At 38.3% G+C, this 17,312-nt stretch overlaps 1 protein-coding gene across 1 annotated transcript in view; it reads left to right on the forward strand.

The window, feature by feature from the left end:
* Positions 1–17,312, forward strand: part of PLCB1 (phospholipase C beta 1) — a 646,359-nt gene that overhangs the window by 19,081 nt on the left and 609,966 nt on the right. The window contains exon 3 of the mRNA XM_045528129.1: positions 530–607. Within this exon, the coding sequence (XP_045384085.1) occupies positions 530–607 (78 nt within the window). The remainder of the gene's footprint in view (positions 1–529; positions 608–17,312) is intronic.

Here is a 17,312-nt window from a genome sequence, read left to right on the forward strand (position 1 = left end):
AAATTTAAATTTGCAACAAGTTTGTGTATATCTTTCGGAGTATGTAGAAGTTGGCCTTATTTACTGTTACCTTGGAAACGATGCCCAAATGCTATGCTTACTCTCTTTAGTACAATTAAAAATCATTTTATGGAGCAAATGTAATTTAAAATATTATCCTTAGGCATGAATTTTAATTAATATTAATCATATAACGTATGTAATGATATTTAGTGTTAAAATTATTTGGAAAATTAAATATAAGTTTTTAATAGAAAACATGTCAATGCCTTTAAAAACTTGCCTTATGCATCACTGGCTTTTTCCTTTATAAGTTATGTACAAATATTCTGATTATTGGGAAATTACCTCAGTAAAATAATTAATAATCTGTGAAGTTAAAAATGCCATGTCTAATTTTTTGGAAATCTTTCTTAATAATAGACAACCTTGGAGAATCTCTTAGCCAGTATTAATTTTTAAATAACTCCTGGGTAGATTTTTTGACAGTGATATATGTTGATATGCATGTTTTTTCTTACATTTCTAGGACTCAACTATTGTTACTCCAATTATTTTGAGGACTGACCCTCAGGGATTTTTCTTCTACTGGACAGATCAAAATAAGGTAAGAAATGAAATATGTCTTTCTTACATTTTATGGTTGGTTACTGCTTGGCAAAGTATTCATGTGTCTTATTTGTATAAGTATATCCATTTCATGGGATGGCCCTTTGCAGTTTAAAGATTCTACTTTAAAAGAATATGTAAGGCCAAAGGTCTTAGAAGTTTTCAAGGACAATTACTTTGAAACAGTAGATTTTTAAATCCTAGGACACTTGGTATTTTTCAGTTCTGCATATGTTATTTGTTAGGACAAGAACATGGAAATGTGAATTACATTTGACGTAGAACATAATTAGCCGGCGTTACTGATTGAAGTCCTCACCCATAAAGAATGAATAAAAATGGTGAGAAAATGACATTTGATCCCAATAACCATACCCTTTGCTTTTCCTTTCTCTCCCTTCTCCCCTGTGCCGTTCATTAAGGGCTCTCCCAGCATCAGCAGGAGTTTGGCCTTGTTAATTTGTTCATGTCAGAAAACCAAGAATAAAATTTCTTTAGCTTATTCCTGCAGTTTTCAGGAATTTCTTCCTAAATTAGCTTTCTGCCCACAATACCATGAATTTGGTATCTCATTTATTATGAAACCAATTGATGATTCTGTGTTGAATTATTAAAAAGTAGAATGTCTGCCGATCATAAGATTTATTTGGAATTTAATGGGCAGTTAAACAAGAATATTCATAGAAAGTGGTTATTATTTCAAGAACCATGCCACAGTTCTACACTTGAACCTCAGAGGCCACAGAATATGGAATATTTTTATCTCCTAAGTTGTGATCTATAGAGAGATGGGATAGGGTTTATTAAGTGTGCAAAATACATGTTGAAACCAATAGAATAGCAATAGTATTATACCATTAGATTAACTGGGACCTCCACAGTTACTAATGAAGGGAGAGTGAATTGTTAGCTCTTTCAAAAATCTGCATTAGTCCTTATGTACAAAGTTCCCTTGGCCAGGTAGTGTGGCCTGGTGGCTCACACCTGTAAACTCAACAGAGGAGTTTGAGCTAGGATCGCGTGCCACTGCACTCTAGCTTAGGTGATAGAATGAGACCCTGTCCCTGGAGTGTTCATCCTCTCTTGCTGCTGCCTTTGGGACAATCTCAGTTAGACCTGCAAGGAGTAGTTTGGAAGTGGCCTTGTGCGATGGCATGGTGAGGGCAGTGTGAATCCTAGAGGAAGCTCTTACTTAGGGTGTTGGAAAGTAATATCTGGTCCCAGAGTTAGTCCTGAGTGGGCCTGTTTACACATCATCCAAAAGGCAAATTTCAGCCTTGTGGTTCTGGAGTTACTTTCTGAATATGTGTGCCCTGGAACCATCTATGGACACAGATGTGGGGGGGTAAACCATAGACCCTATGCTAATGTCAAAAATTTTGTTTGAGTAAGAGTTCATACTTAATGTTCATGTTTATTATTGGGTGTGTTAATCACTTGGCTTAGACATTCTGTTGGGTTTCCTGCTGTTGTGTGTAAAACAATGGCTTACAAGAGGTTTTGCTTTTTGTTTTTTTCCTCCTCCTATAAGCTATTTTTAGAACTGTTGAAGCTTTATTCATGAAAGATGTATTTATAATGCCTAGAGCATTTCTAAAGGTTGGGTATTTGTACAAGAGACCAAACTGTCAGTTTGATTTTTTAACTTGTAAATCAAGCTTCTATAAAAGCAACAGAAGATATTTTGGGGTTTTTAAATAATTCATGGCAACTCAGTTAAGCTCACCTCTAAGACCAATCATAAATATTTCTTTGCTTAAGAAACAGAGTGTAGGACTGAGGCCTGTTTGTCGCATCTCCATTGTGGACCCAATATTTCGAACCATGTTTTTGTTCAAATCAAGGATAATGTATTTTGAGTTCTTATACCAACCTTTTTCTCTTAGTTGTAGTGCTATTTATGACCAGTTGAAACAGGTAATTTGGTGGCAATTCCTTTTATCTCCTTGTGACTTTTCTTTTCATGGATATTAACCTTACAGTTCTAGCCAAGAGATGGTAAATTTTACTTTTCACTTTTTAAATACCGAAGTCATCCTTCAGTCATTTATCAGAGTTTGGAGGCTTATTTTTTAGTCAATGATCATATATCTTAGAATCCAAAAGACAAGAAGATTTAAGCAAAAAAAAAAAAAAAATTAAACTTACTGTGCTTTCAAGTTTGTCATTTTCCTTCTGGCTTTAAGCCTAGTCCTGGAACCAAAATGAGTGATTCATCTGCTTTTAGGAGATGGATGACTGTAAGTGATATATTAGAGTAAGTGTATGATAGAAGAAATGACTAGAAGAAATGGCACATGTAAATGGAGGATGGCACACCAAGCTTTTAGTTGCCGTTTTTGCATAAAATCATTTGAAGGTACATGGCTGTATCTACATACAATCATGATGTTATTGAGAGGATTACATTCTTTAAAATGTTTTTTTCTGGCCATTAGTTTTAAGAATCTGTCACATGCATAATAGAGACCATGTTTCAGAGAAAAATATATAATAACCTTTAAGTTTATCCCTTGAATGTTCCACACTGTGTTTTGCACTGGTGGGGAAGCGTGCGTTGGTATTTATGGTAATATGCTTTTCTGCTCCCTTGAGGCTTCCTCCCAACATGTTCTCCCTTTGTTGCATGAAGCTTATACCAAAGCATTTTGATTAGCAACCACCTGAAACCTAATCTGCTCACAGGCAAGCAGAGTGGCTCTAAGAAGCCCTTTGTAAAGAGCATTATTACAAGAGTTTTTGTTTTGTTTTTAACAGCATTGGAGGAAAGGCATCATGTTTTACAATGCCTTACATGTGTCTTTCTCTTGTCATGGCTACATCAGACCTTGTACCAGAGCCGCTAGTTTCAAGCCACTGCCTTTCCCCTCTGTAAACAATGACATGCTGCCTTCCCCTCCTTTGATTTGTCACCATAGAAATGATAGGTGACAAAGAAGACAGAAAGCACAGCTGATGGATTTAGGAATTAAACACCAAAGCTAGCAAGTAATTTTTAGGTGGCAGAAATGTGCTTTAGTGAAACACGGACAGAATGTTTGGAGTTGGTGGAAGCAGATACACATGAATATCATTTTTAGGGATATGTGTTCATACTTTGTACCAGCTCTGGTCTTATTTTAATAATTCTTTCCTCTTTGGTGTTGGCTCTGTAAATCTTATTGAATATAATTGGCAAAAACAAGTTTCTGAATATGACTATTTTAAGCACGGTGGTTTTTCTTGTCTAAATGTTGATTATGTGAAGAGGATGAGTTTGTAAATCATGAGTGAGAAGGGACTTTAGCACGGTCTGTGTATTTGAGACGGTGCCTGCGTTGGGCTGTGACTTTTTGTTGGATCTGTGCCACGGGGGCACCAGAAGCTACGCAGGAAGCGTTAGCCATGAAAACCACGTGAACTGTAAGAATCTGAGCACAATTTTGAAAGAAAGGCTAAAGAAGAGAAAAGGGTCAATGTTGAAGAGTTAGCAAAAACCTATCCTGCTGGAATATGAAACAAAATAGGCCTTTGCCTTGAAACTCGATGCCCGGCTTCTGTGCCAAAGTTGGTGTAAAAATAAAACTAGTTGCTACTAGTTCGGATCCAAGAAGTTCAATTTAGTTCAGTAAACCCTTCCTTGTATCCCGAAAACAGGAGCTTGGGGGAAGGGACGAGGAACACATAATTAAATTCAAAAAGGAACGAGAGGAAAAAACACATTTTAAATGAAGGACTCCTACAACTTTCTTTTTTGTTACAGATTTTATTTTTTTTTTTAATTTTGCAGATAATGTACAAATATCTCCTTTTTGTAAAAGAGTAAAGTGCTATAAATATCTTTAAACTACACTCTCCCATTAATCCCAATCCTACTCCTTTTTCCAGAGTCAACTGCTGGTGAGAGCTTTATGGTTTCTTCTTAAGTCTCTTTGGAATGAATTTGTGCAGGTATAACTATGGAAGTATTTCATTTTGTTTTGTTTATAGCCATTTTTATCCCAAGTCACATCATATTATTTTTATTATTCTACAACTTCCCTTTCACTTTATGGTATATCTTAGAGAAATTTTCATCTTAGTACCTGTGTATGTATCCACCTCATTCTTTTAAATTGTTCTGTCATATCTCAAAGAATAGATTACCTATTTTATTTGAGAATAAAAAAATTATCATTGATGGATTCTTGGTGTTTGTTTATAATTTTGAGAACAGCAAACAATCCTATAATATAGAGTAATAGTGAGGTGTATCCCTCTCTGGGTATATGGGCCAGGTAGGGGTTCCCTAAGGAGAATGCTCAGAAGTGCAAGTGCTGATTGAAGGCTATACCTATCCTAAATTTTGCTTAATGGCTTTGCCGTTTTATAACCCCACCTGTCTTATATGAAAGGAACTTATCTGAAAGAGATTTCTCAAGCCTGACCAACACCGTTAGGAAACATTTTCATTTTTCCAATTTGATGCGACCATTGTATCTGTTTGTTTTAATCTGTCCTTGCTTGATTTGTTAATAAACTGTGTGTATTCCTATGCATTTTTATCCATTTCTGTTTTTCTTACATGGATTGCCTATTTATATCCTTTGTCCTTGTGTTGAGAGCTGTCTATGTATTCTAGATGGTACTCCTTTAGCTGTTATAAATGTTGCAAATACTTCCTTTCTGTGACTTGTTTTTGACTTTTTTAACATCTAACTTACATAACAAAAGACTACTTAAAGCTTTAAACTTTGATGCAGTCCCATTTCAACTTCCCTCACCCCCCTTTTTGCTTTATTTAAGGTCTCATTCAGCCTCCTTATCACCATCCTTGTTATTACTGTAGGATTTTATTCCATGTATAACATATTTTGAGGGCTGGTGTGAGGTGGAGCTCTAATTTCAATTGCCTTAAATGGGTAGTCCTGTGCTAGGTGGCTCCCTGTTCTTTCAGGTGACATGATGGTATTAAATATCAGCTGTGATCGCACCTTCCCTCTTGTGGCTTTCTTCCAGGGTCAGAGTGTGAAGGGCATAAGAGTTGGGAGCTGCAATGGTAGGTCCCTCAATGTTGATGCTCTCACATGTCTCCCACTGCGGACACCTGCTCCGTCTGGTTTGGAGGGCCCACAGCCTCCTTTCTATGTTTTAATTCCTTTGGACTTCTGGGTCATCATTTCCTTCTTCATTCTTATCCCATTTATCTTCTGCCTTTCATATTTTCTGGTTGCAGAAAATATGCAACCCTTTTTGTTTACCCATGATCCTTGATTATAGACATAAATTTATAGCTGAATATTTAGTCATTTCTAGGGATATAGGACAGGAGAGATTGGCTCTACCATCTACTCCATTTGCCATCTTGTCCTGGCTTGTGATTTTTGCATGAGACACCATTCGGCATCTTTGTACAGAGTGATGATTAAGTTTCTATTAACAGCAACCATAGATAGTCTTCTCTTATGATAACCTTAGATTTCTATGCAGAGTTCAAAACAAAGCTTAAAAGTTAAATATTTACATAAGCCACAGTGACATTTTTCAGCATGAGTTCAGAGTTCAAAAATATTTTGAACAATGCATCATAAACCTCAACAAGAAAATCTAGTAATTTACTATTAAAAAATAGTCTGGCCTCCATAAAGAACCACCGGCACCACACGTTTCATTGATGATTGTTTAGCAGTGGAGCTTCCTTTTTGGGACACACTTCTGTTGTGTATCCTAGAAACATGAACTTTGACCTTTCTTGTGTATGGTAAATGGGATCAGGTATTCAAGAGTCCACTTAGTGATTGAGTGCAGTGATGTGGTTATAAATTTAGAAGATGGACTCTGTTCATTTTTATTTGGTAGCTTCCCCTAATGGCTGAAACCATTACCTTAAAAACAGCAAAATCCATGTGGGGATTGCTTTGTGAGGGCTAAGGTTATTGCTTGGCTTGGAACAGCACACTAGTCATTGCTGACTAACCAGCAGAATTTATGAAATAAGTCTTTTCCTTCACCTTCCCAGAATTGCCTTCACGATCACTGATGATATTAATAGCTAGAGTAGACAGTGCCATGTCCCGACCTTCCCTGTCACCACTCTATGGGATGCTAACTGGACTCCAATGACTGGCCAACACCTATGTTCTTTTGCTTTTTCTGGCCACTAGAACTCCCTTTGCCACCCATGCGGCTGCCCAGAAGTTCCTAGCAATTAACACGCACCCTGACCAATGGGATTTGGTGGATAAACACCACAGCTTCCTCCTCTCTTGGGGGGGGTGGATAACTCAAAGGTGCATGTTTTATATTATTTTCCAGAGCTCTCCAGTGGGATTAAGCCCAGTTAACTGGCTTGAAAACACATCCTTTATGATCTTCCTTCCCTCTCTGTCTCACTTCTCCACTCATAATGTGTCCTAGAACCACCTGTAAAATAAACTACTTTTACTAGAATCCTCATCTGGGAACTGCTTAATATAGATGTGTAATGTTTAACAACTTAATATAGATGCCCCCTAATGGGGCATTAAAAGGATTCTTTAGTTCAGAGACACTCACTGGGACATATTAGGTGTGAATACTTTTAAGCCAGGGCTGGTTCTCCTAAAACAGTCCTAATTTGGGAAGCCCAAAGCTGGTTAAGAAAACCAACTTTGAAGTTGTTGTGACAGATGTGGGTTTGAGTTCTGGCTCTGCTGTGTATTTAACGAGTCACCTCCGGTGAATCGCTTCAACAATCTAAGCCTCAGCTTCCTCATCTATTACTTTCTTAGAGTTATTTTGAATGTTGAATGTGAAAAATGAAGTGTCTAGCATAATGCCTAACTTCTCAATCCTTTGTGGTGGCTTTTATTCCTGCTATAGTATAAATAAACAGTAAATCTCTGACCAAACAATTGTCCCTAACAGTTAAGGGACTAGAAATGTGCTGTTTTGAAATTCAAGTGACCATTTATTTTTGTGTATATATATATTTTATGCCTTTCTTCTTTAAGGCAACAGTGACTTGTTTTCTGTTTAGACTCTGCTGTGGTCTTTTGATGTAAAGCATTGAAGCTTAGGTCTGTTTGGGCAAACAAGATGTTTATTTATGTATCTGATAATGTTTTGGGAACAGAGCCATAGAAAGCAAAAGAAGGGATTTATTGTTTAAAGGACTTTTCCTCTGTGGATAATTTGCTAATAAATACTCCATCATAGGTGAAAGTTTCTTGGACCATTGGGAATTTGAACCATCTGATGGAGTAAACTTTAAGATGATTTAAAGGACTTCGATAGAAGAAAATGGTATTATACACAAGAAGAATTGGATACTACCATAGTTATCTGTGTCCTTTTTCCTAAAATAATCACTTTAGGGTTATTACAGCTACATTGGCATCAGGCAGCTCCTTCTCCTCCATACTGTTCAGATCCTTAGAAATTAAACTTTTGGTGTTTTTGAGCATAGTTTAGATAGTCAGACGTGGGTCAAAGTGCTGAGGAACCAGACTGTCCTCATCAAGTCAACTTTCAGGCTAAGTTCCATTTTTCTCAACATTATCTTTTCTCTGTCATGATCCCAAAGGTTTTAATTCAATGAACTCTGGCTAATATGGGATAGTCAAATGTTATGATTGCTTAGCCTATGTGGACACTTACGTAAGAATAAATGTTATTAGAATGGAATCTTTTACAAATTCTTCTAGCAGGATGTGATTCATGATTTTTTGGTAGAATTTTTAACCGAAGTATAGCCTCCTGAAGAGTATTTTAAAATCAGGTTAGTCATTATGAGATGGCATCATTTCAGTTTATTTGGAATCATTTTTAAGGTGTTAATGCGTTAATATAATTTTTATGTCCCCATCACCGCACTTCATCATGTGATAAACAACAATGCTCATTTTAATACATTGTAACCAGAGTTGAGAAACATATACTACTACCCTGGCTTTAATTCAAAATTCATTACTCCTAATATAATTTAATTACAAAATTATGCCTCCATTTTATGAGTTGCTCATTTAGCTCTTCCCAGTATTGTAGGAGAAATTAAAGTGGATATTTTCCATGCTATGAAGCCATATATAATTATGATATTGGACTTTTTGATACCAAAAATGGTCTGAGATGTTGGATTGAAAGAATCTGTAGAAGAAATGCATTTTGTATATTGTTCACAATTTTATTTCCTGTCATAGAGAAAATCCATTTGCCCTTGTTGTGAATAGCATTCCCAGATACTTGATATTGACATAATGCTGTGCTCCTTTGTTTGAATTACAGATATGTAGACAGAGTGAGTGTTCTGGTTGTTCTCTAGTTCATTTTCTTGCCAGTTCAAGATTGTTTGGTCCTACCGATGGGGCTCTTGTCAAGCTTTTCCTATATTTACTCAGCAAGACAAGGTTCTTTTTGCCTTTGGTAAAATAAATTTAGATTAGTAGTTTAGTTATTTAAGCATTTACCACACATGCAAAAAGACTAAAAGAAATAATACAATCAATTATTTTCTTCTATTTTTCATATTTTATCATTGTTTACTTAAATAATTTTAAAAAGCAAAAATGTAAGCCTTGATCTATTCATTTATTAGGAAGTTGATACTCACATATTATAAACGAGTTTCTCAAGTCTAGGGAAATATTTAATATTCAGTAATTCAGTCTGCACATACCTCTTCATTATTGTTACTGTAGTCGTTGTTATCATCAGCACCAAAAACAGCAAACACATATGTTGTGTTTTCCACATGTGAGGACTATTGTAATACATATATATGTATAGTATTAATATGTATATTTATTGTATACATAATTTACTATATATATTTATATAGTCTATATGTAGAATATATACTGTATATAGTTATAGTATATATATAGTATGTATATATACAGTGTATATATACTACCTACATAGTGTGTTTATATATGCATATATATGGTGTGTGTATATACACAAACACACTAATCATTTCTACAAGCCTATTAGGAACAGTGCCACTGTTATCCACATTTAAAAGTGAGTAACTTGAAGCACACACACAGGTTAAGTAATAATCCCCCCAGTTGTACAGCTGGTTAATGGCAGAGTCAGGGCAGTTCTATATATCCCAGCTCTTAACTCTTTGTTTTTAAAGAAACTGTTTAATGTATAAAGTTAAGTTTACCTGCAGGATTTTTTTCTTAGGTTTGTTTGAGAAAGAAACCTCAATAGACACGATACATTTGCCAGGAAGAGGCAAACAGCTTGAAGAAGAGATTAAGCTGCTGCCCATTGAAATCAATGGGGAGTTTCAAGAAAATGCTGCTGCCTGGGCCCCACCCCCAGAGGGTCTGACTTCATTGTTCATTGGTCTTGGGTGTAGTCAGGGGCCTTGGGCTTGGTTTTTTTGTTGTTTTTTTTTTTTTAGCTCCTCATTTGATTCTAATGTGCAGTCAAGGTGAACACAGGGATAGAAAGCAAGCTGACATTACAAATTAATTCAGTAAACCTCCTGAAAGGATGTGCTCACTCTGCCTTTCCTGTCTGTGGTGTGGCCTACTTTCTATCACGAGTAATACTCCACGTGAGCACCTACAGGCCCTACAAGATTCTGAATTATTTTACTATGACCGGATCATATTCCCTGTACTGTACTTAGTAAGGCAGGAAATTACTAGCATGTCTTAGAATGATGCTCAATATTGAAGATTGAATCAAAACAGATATTTTTTGTTATATTCTGTTGATTAAAATTCATTTAGCTTCCCATTCCCTGAATAGACAGGTATTACCCATTTGTTTTATTCTTACCAAAGATGTCCTCAGCATTCAAGCCCTGTTTATTACCTTTTGTGTTTTTCTAGACCCTTAATTAGATCAATGTACTGTTTAAATTCCATACTCAAATTAGCTGCACCCTTGAATAAGTGAATCTGGTTGTAAGAATTATTTTATGTAATTACTGCATTTCATGTCAAAATTTTTATTTATGGATACAGAAGCAGATGTTATCTTATTAAATTGCAACATTGTGTCATTGTTTATCAATGAATAGGACTCCTTCTTTTATTGAAATATACACCTGACGAGGAAAACCAGACAGAGCCAGATAATTCCAGGTGTGACAGGAAGCTTGCCATTTAATCACCTCTACATAATACAATTAAGAGTAGTAAAATTCACATTTCTCCCTTTAGAATGTTCAGTTTTTACATGCTGCCTTCTATAGAGAAGGACTGTGGTGAGAAGGATTTTCTATGAGACTTCTCTCCAACATTGTGCAGAACTCTCCACTTACTTAGAGACTTTGGCCTAGAAATTATACTGTGTCCTGGCAAACAATGCACCTGTTTGAAATGAATGCTTCATTGAAAAGTTTTATGGGGCAGAACTAGTTGTTATGCTAAGAAACTAATGACTGTGCTCCTGTACATAATGGAATCTATTTTTAGATGAACATTTGTTCCTATAGCAGGGCTTCATTATGTAAGAGGACAGCAGTTTCAGCACTATGTTGTGAATATTCAGATGTTAGCATACCAGAGTAGGTGCGTCCTTAGATATGTTGTGACTTTTTCATATACTTTAGCCCCCGCATAGTTCATAACTAGAGGGAAAAAACTAAAGCAAAAACAAACTCAAAATTTCAAAATAGTGTCAGGTTGCTGGTGTTTGTAAGTTGAGTTCTTCCAGCAGCTGACTACAAAGCAAGGATTCAAGCTCAAGCGGTTTACTCAGGAGGTGGCCCCAGGAAACATGGACAGGGTAGTGGGGAAGAGTACCCGGGAAGGCAGCCAATAAAGGGTGAGTTATCACGTAAGTTGCCAGGGTGGACAAGTGAGGCTGCATTGCCCTGGAAGCTCTGGGAGACAGAGCACAGGGGTGAGGGAGCTACAGTATTTACCTACCAGTTCCCACCAGCGGGTGATTAAGGGCAGCTCTCCCATGAGTTATCTCCTCTGCTCTTCTGCCACCCTCTCCTGGTGGCTACAGAGCCACTAGGCAAGTAGGCCCCAAGAGGCTATCAGCAGCCCTGCACAGGAACACAAGCACACCACCAGCAGCAGCCGCTCTGGTGGCTTTAATTTCCAGTAAGTCAGACTTTATAAATCTATATCACAGCATGCGAACTGGAGGCTAAACCCATTTTCAGACAGACCTTGCTTAGCCTGTGCAGTACATTAAACACATAAACATGACTTACCAGCATTTAAAAGTCTGGGGATTTCACACACATCTGGATTTCTCAACAAATCCAAGGCATGGCAACACTGGCCAACATACCCCCATGGCAACATTTGGCTGGAGCAGAGCAGCAGCTTTCTGCTTTAGAACGGACATGTGGTGTCCAATCTGCCACAGTCCCCACCAGGCCAGCCTACCCTGATTTGCATGACCTTTTAGACTCATTTAGACATTTGAGTGTACATATGGACTCTCTATGGTAACATCCGTACCAGGAGCTTCAATGAGCTAATAATGATAAAGCTTCATGTGGAATGAAGTTAATTCTGTCACAGTGGGCCTGTTGCAGTGCTGGGGCATAGAGCTGAGTTTTACAGTGTAACGACGGCTGAAGGTCAGTGTATCCACGTCCTGCTCAGAATTGCCATAAGCAAAGCAATGATGCCCCGAACCCACTTTTTCTCTGTGAAATATGGACCTGACGTGTATGAGCCCTGGGGTCCCTCTCTGCTTTAAAAAGCCATTACTCCTAAGTGACTTTCACATGGCATTGTGCTAGGTAAGATTTATACATACGACTCCTTGGCAAAGGATTTCGTGTTGAAATGGGCCATTAATCTAGGGGAAATAAGAATGGTGGGTTCCAAGACACCAGATAGCATGACTTTCCTTTGTGGAATGGGTGGGATTAACCTCACTTTCAGCTCAAGACAGTGAGCACTGACTTGTTTAGCCCACCAGTGTAGCCCACCTTTCCCTCACGTAGAGCTGTACTGTTGGGCATGGTAGCCTCTGTACATGTGTCCCTATTGACATTTAAATTTTAATTAATTATAATTAAATTAAATTAAAAATTCGGTTCCTCAATCCCACTACTCACAGTTCAATGATTTCATAGCCACCTGTGCACAGGTGCAGTTACACAACATTACCATCATTGCAGAAAATTTTCTTGGGCATCACTGCACAGAGGTCAGATCAGGAATGGCTCTTAGGAGTCAAGGCAAAGTTTCTGTGCAATGAGAAGTTTCCTTGAACTTATTATGGGGAAAGGATCTTTCTCTCTTTTGCTGGATTATGTGCTATAAGGATATAATATCTGAACCTGCTTTTGTTATTTATTTATTTATTTTACTCATGGAAGAAGATATTGGGGAAGCTCAGATACCACTTTGGGAGCTGAAGGGGGAAACTAACCCTGCAGAAGACAAACCAGTGAAGAACCAAGTATGTCATTTGGGACCCCGGATCAGTCCATTTCAATTCCCTTCATTGTCTAAGGCAGTTTAAGATGGAGTGTTTGTCCCTTTGCAGTCAAGATTACGAGCTGATACACAGGACACTCATTTATTCTAAGGAAGGCAGGGACTCAGATATTAAGGATCCAGCTACATCTGGCACATAAACATGAAAGAGAAATAAAAGAGGGAAATAGAATTTGTGAAATCTTTATATACTCATTGGTTACAATTCCATGTACATTATTGTTTTGTATGTTTTTCTCATTTGGGTTTTAGCTATCCAGGGTAATTTTAGTGATTTCTAGCCATCATGAGGGAAGAGTATGTCTTGAGAAACATGGGGAAAAGTGAAAATTGTACAAAGAACATAAAAGTTTCTGGAAATTTTGTATATTAACCTAATAGTCTTAATTGTACCAGGATGATTTCTAGGGAAGAAGAATAGAATTTATTGATAAACTGTCACGTTGCAGACATTGTGCCAATGTACCTTATGTGCACTATTGTATTAATTCATCATTTGATTGATTTTTCCCATTTTGCACTGAAGAAACTGAAGCTAAGGGTAGGGTGGTTCTTTCTCTGGAAGGCTGTCTGTAACTTTGCAAGTTTGGAATGAAAACACCTCTTGCGCTCTAAGAATACCTCATGCTTTCTTTCACTTTAGCACTTTTAATGCTGTGTTCATTCTGTGAGGCTCCTTTTACTTGCCCAACAGATGATGGAGTCCTGGAATTCAGGGACCTTACTCCATTTGTTTGGCATTTCTAGGACACCTCTAGTACACAGTCATTGCTCAATCAGTGTTTGTCAAAGGAATGAGACTCACAAAGGCTCTGCATCTTGTCTAAGGTTACAGGTCACTAAGTGGTGGAAAGCCCGATCTGTCAGCATCCAAAGCCAATGCCCTTTCCTACTACTGCTCATTCACTAAAACCCGCTCCTTGTTTACATCTCCAGCTGCCTTGCTCTTAGCAGTTTTTGTGACCTTTTCCTCCTGGAGAAGAGAGAAAGCATGGTAGGCTATCTCCGCCTACTTCTTGCTGCCAGCCTCGGAGGCCCAACCTCATCTTCAGCCTCCCTCTTCTGCTGTTTCCCTCCTCCCTTCCCAGGCCATCCCTACTTCCCAGGCCATCCCTACTAATTTGGCCCTGGACCCTGGCTTCTCAGTGATTTTACACTCACATTTAGCCCTTCTCTTTCTTGTGTTCTCAGTATCTCCCCTGTAACCAGACCTATACATCAATCAATATTAAACATGACATGCCTCTCCTATCTTAGAAGAAAACCCTGTACCCCCTGTCAGCCCTCACTGGCTGCTTCTTAGTTTCTCCTTTTCATTCACAGCACATTTTTGGAAGACGTATGCTCTGTCCACTATTCTCGCTTTTCATCCATTCTTCAATCCATATCAACCTCCATTCTGCATTCTTCACTCCTCCAAATTACTCTCTTTAAAGTCACCAATGATCTTCACATTTCAAAACATATGGGCCATTGTTTGCTCTCTTGGTGCTTGACCTTTTGTCAGAATATTATGTTGTTGATCACCCTGTTTTCCTTGAAACATTTTATCTTCTTGACTTTCTTGCTCTTATACTTTTTCCAACCTCCCTGCCCACTCATCCTCATTCTACTTTGCTGGCTCTACGTTTTGGTCCTTTTCTATTTACTTTTGAGGGAATCTCACCTGCACTTACAGCTTCATTTACCATCTGGACACATTGGTTCCTAGTTTTACACCACCATCCAACGCCCTGTTCCAAGTGCTTCCAAGATTGGTACTGTGCTCTTCCCTCCTTTCGTCCCTCACCTGGTCTTGCTACCTTATTGAACCCTTCACAGAGTTGCACAGTTCTGAACCCTAAAAGTCTTTCTCCACCTTCCCATGAAGCTCTTGGCCTTTTGTGCTCCAGCCACTCCAGCCCCTCTTCTCTTTCCTAGATGTGGCGTATCCCTTTCTGCTGGAAGTCTTCACATTGCTTTCGCTCTACTTGGAATATATGTTGTTTCCCCCAGGGCATGACCCCCTCCCCTGCTTCACCACACTTCTCACAGTTGTGATCAAATATTTTTTATGTACTTATGTAATATCCAGCTCCCCTATTAGGACGTTGATTCAATGAGAACAGAGTCCAGTGTTGGCCTGGTCAATGTTTAACAACTGGCTGTTCCAGTGGGAAAAATGATTTGTAGCATTTGCTGATTCCCCTGCTGTAAATACTCCCACCAGGTCTGATTTCAAGCTGCCAACATATGGTCACTGAACGCATATCTGGGAGGTGCAGGGCACTGTTGGCTCTCATAAGCTTACACACTTGCCCCAGCACAGGGCAGATGCATGTCTGTCTTTACTGTTGTATTCTCAGTACTTGGGGCAGTGCTTGGCACATTGCAGATGCTCAATAACTATTAGTGGGAGGGATAAATGCAGTGTTTTTATTCCAACTAGACATATGATAAAAAATGCTAATATTTCAGACAGAAGTAACATAAAATCCTTCATTTTAGAATTGGACCAAGCCTTAAGGTTTATCACGTTCAGTTCCGTCATTTTTCTCTGTTGGAATTGAGGGGTCAGGAAGCGGGATCTACCACAGTCACATAAAAGAGCTCAAGGTAAAATGTACCTCTCTTCATAGCCAACCAATACTCCTTCCACTGTACTACAATGTTGTTTCTAAAAAGAAAGTGATTTCTTTTTTGCTAGTGATTTAGTTCTGGTTGTATTGTTAGATAATGATGTACATACATATAAATAAATCTGCTTTACAAAACAAAAAGCAATATGTGATCATTTCTGTTAAAATTATGAATTATCTATCAAGAGGGATATTTCTCTTTCTCTCTCCCCTCCCCTTAATATTCTGATGTAGTTGTTTATAGAACAAAGGTATTGAGTCAGCTTTCACTGTGTGGCAAAACACCCCAAAACTTAGTGTCTTAAAACAACAACCATTTATTTAGGTCATCATTCTATAGGTTTACCATCTGGGGGATCATTTTTCTGGTCTTAGCTGGGCTCCTTCTGGCTTCTTCAGTTACCTGTGGGATGGATCATGGTTCTGCTGTTATGTCTGGCCTCCCCTGTCTGAGGCTTCGGCTGGGATGGCTGGGCTGACTTGTGTCTGGTCCACATGATCTCTCATCCTTCAACAGGCTAATCCAGCTTTTTCTTGTGGTGCGCTGGCAGAGTTCTGAGAAAGAGTGGAACTGCAAGGCCCTAGAAACAGAATTTCCATACTGGCAATTGTGTCACATTTTCTGTACCAAAGCAGATCATTCAAAAGGTGGGAAATAGATATCACCTATTGATGACAAGGTCTGCATAGTCACCTTGCAAAGAGGCATGTATACACAGAGGGTAATGATTGTGTGGATGTTTTTGCAATCAATACAAAAAAGTTTTTTTTTTTTCTTCAAACCAGTGGAAGATTCTTCATAATAGTGGAGTGTTTCAGAAGGAAGTATGGATCAATGGCTTCCTCCTCTTTCTGAAATATGGAGGCAATATGAAATACCCCACCCAGGGAATTGTGTTAATTGTGTACACTCAACATTAGAGCCCTTACATTGCTGTGAGGTAGAGGTCTCTCTCCGTACGCTAGAGTTGGAGGTCCTCGATTGATGTTCTAATAGGGAAAGATCCCTGTGAGGTTATAAGGAAGTAAAGCCGCTTTCCAACCTAGTGCTCAGCAGGCTGCTGCGTCCTTCTAGCAATAGTTCTTAAAACAAGATAGTGTTTTCAGACATACTGAGGAATGAGGCAGGGTAGAGGCAATTGCAAAAGCAGAGGGAACACTTAAGTCATCTTTGAGGCTACCGATTCATTGTTATCAATCTCTCACTTTGTTGTGTATTTTTTTTTCTCTTCCTAAATGATTTTGAGGTAATTTTTCTTTGCCTGATATATTTTTTTTCCCCTGGTATCCTGTTGGGAACATGGAAATAATTCAAAATCTATAAAAACACTAGGAGATGGAAATTAAACCTCAGGATTCTTCACTGTTGAAAAATGATCATGGGCAATTTTCCATGGTAGAGAGGTAGAAATCATTTCAGACCTCTTTTTCTCGCTTGGGCCCACAACATGCATTTTTCTGGGATGAGAAACATGAGTGTGACTGAGGGAAAGTTTGGTAGGTTTTGTCAATGAAGCATGGCAAGGGATCAGTCCTTGCCCTGAGCTCATCTTTTTTTAAGCTGAGTGTGCTCTGGGAAGATGCAGGCGTCAGCATCGTTATATCCGAGGAGCCAACAGGGCATGCGGTGAAAGGGAAGGAAGGCCATTATCTAGAGAATGTATATTGGATGGGGAGCCACTGGGGTTAAAAAACTCAGTTTATTTCCATC

Source organism: Lemur catta, chromosome 17 (genome assembly GCF_020740605.2).
Source record: "Lemur catta isolate mLemCat1 chromosome 17, mLemCat1.pri, whole genome shotgun sequence".
Classification (NCBI taxonomy): domain Eukaryota; kingdom Metazoa; phylum Chordata; class Mammalia; order Primates; family Lemuridae; genus Lemur; species Lemur catta.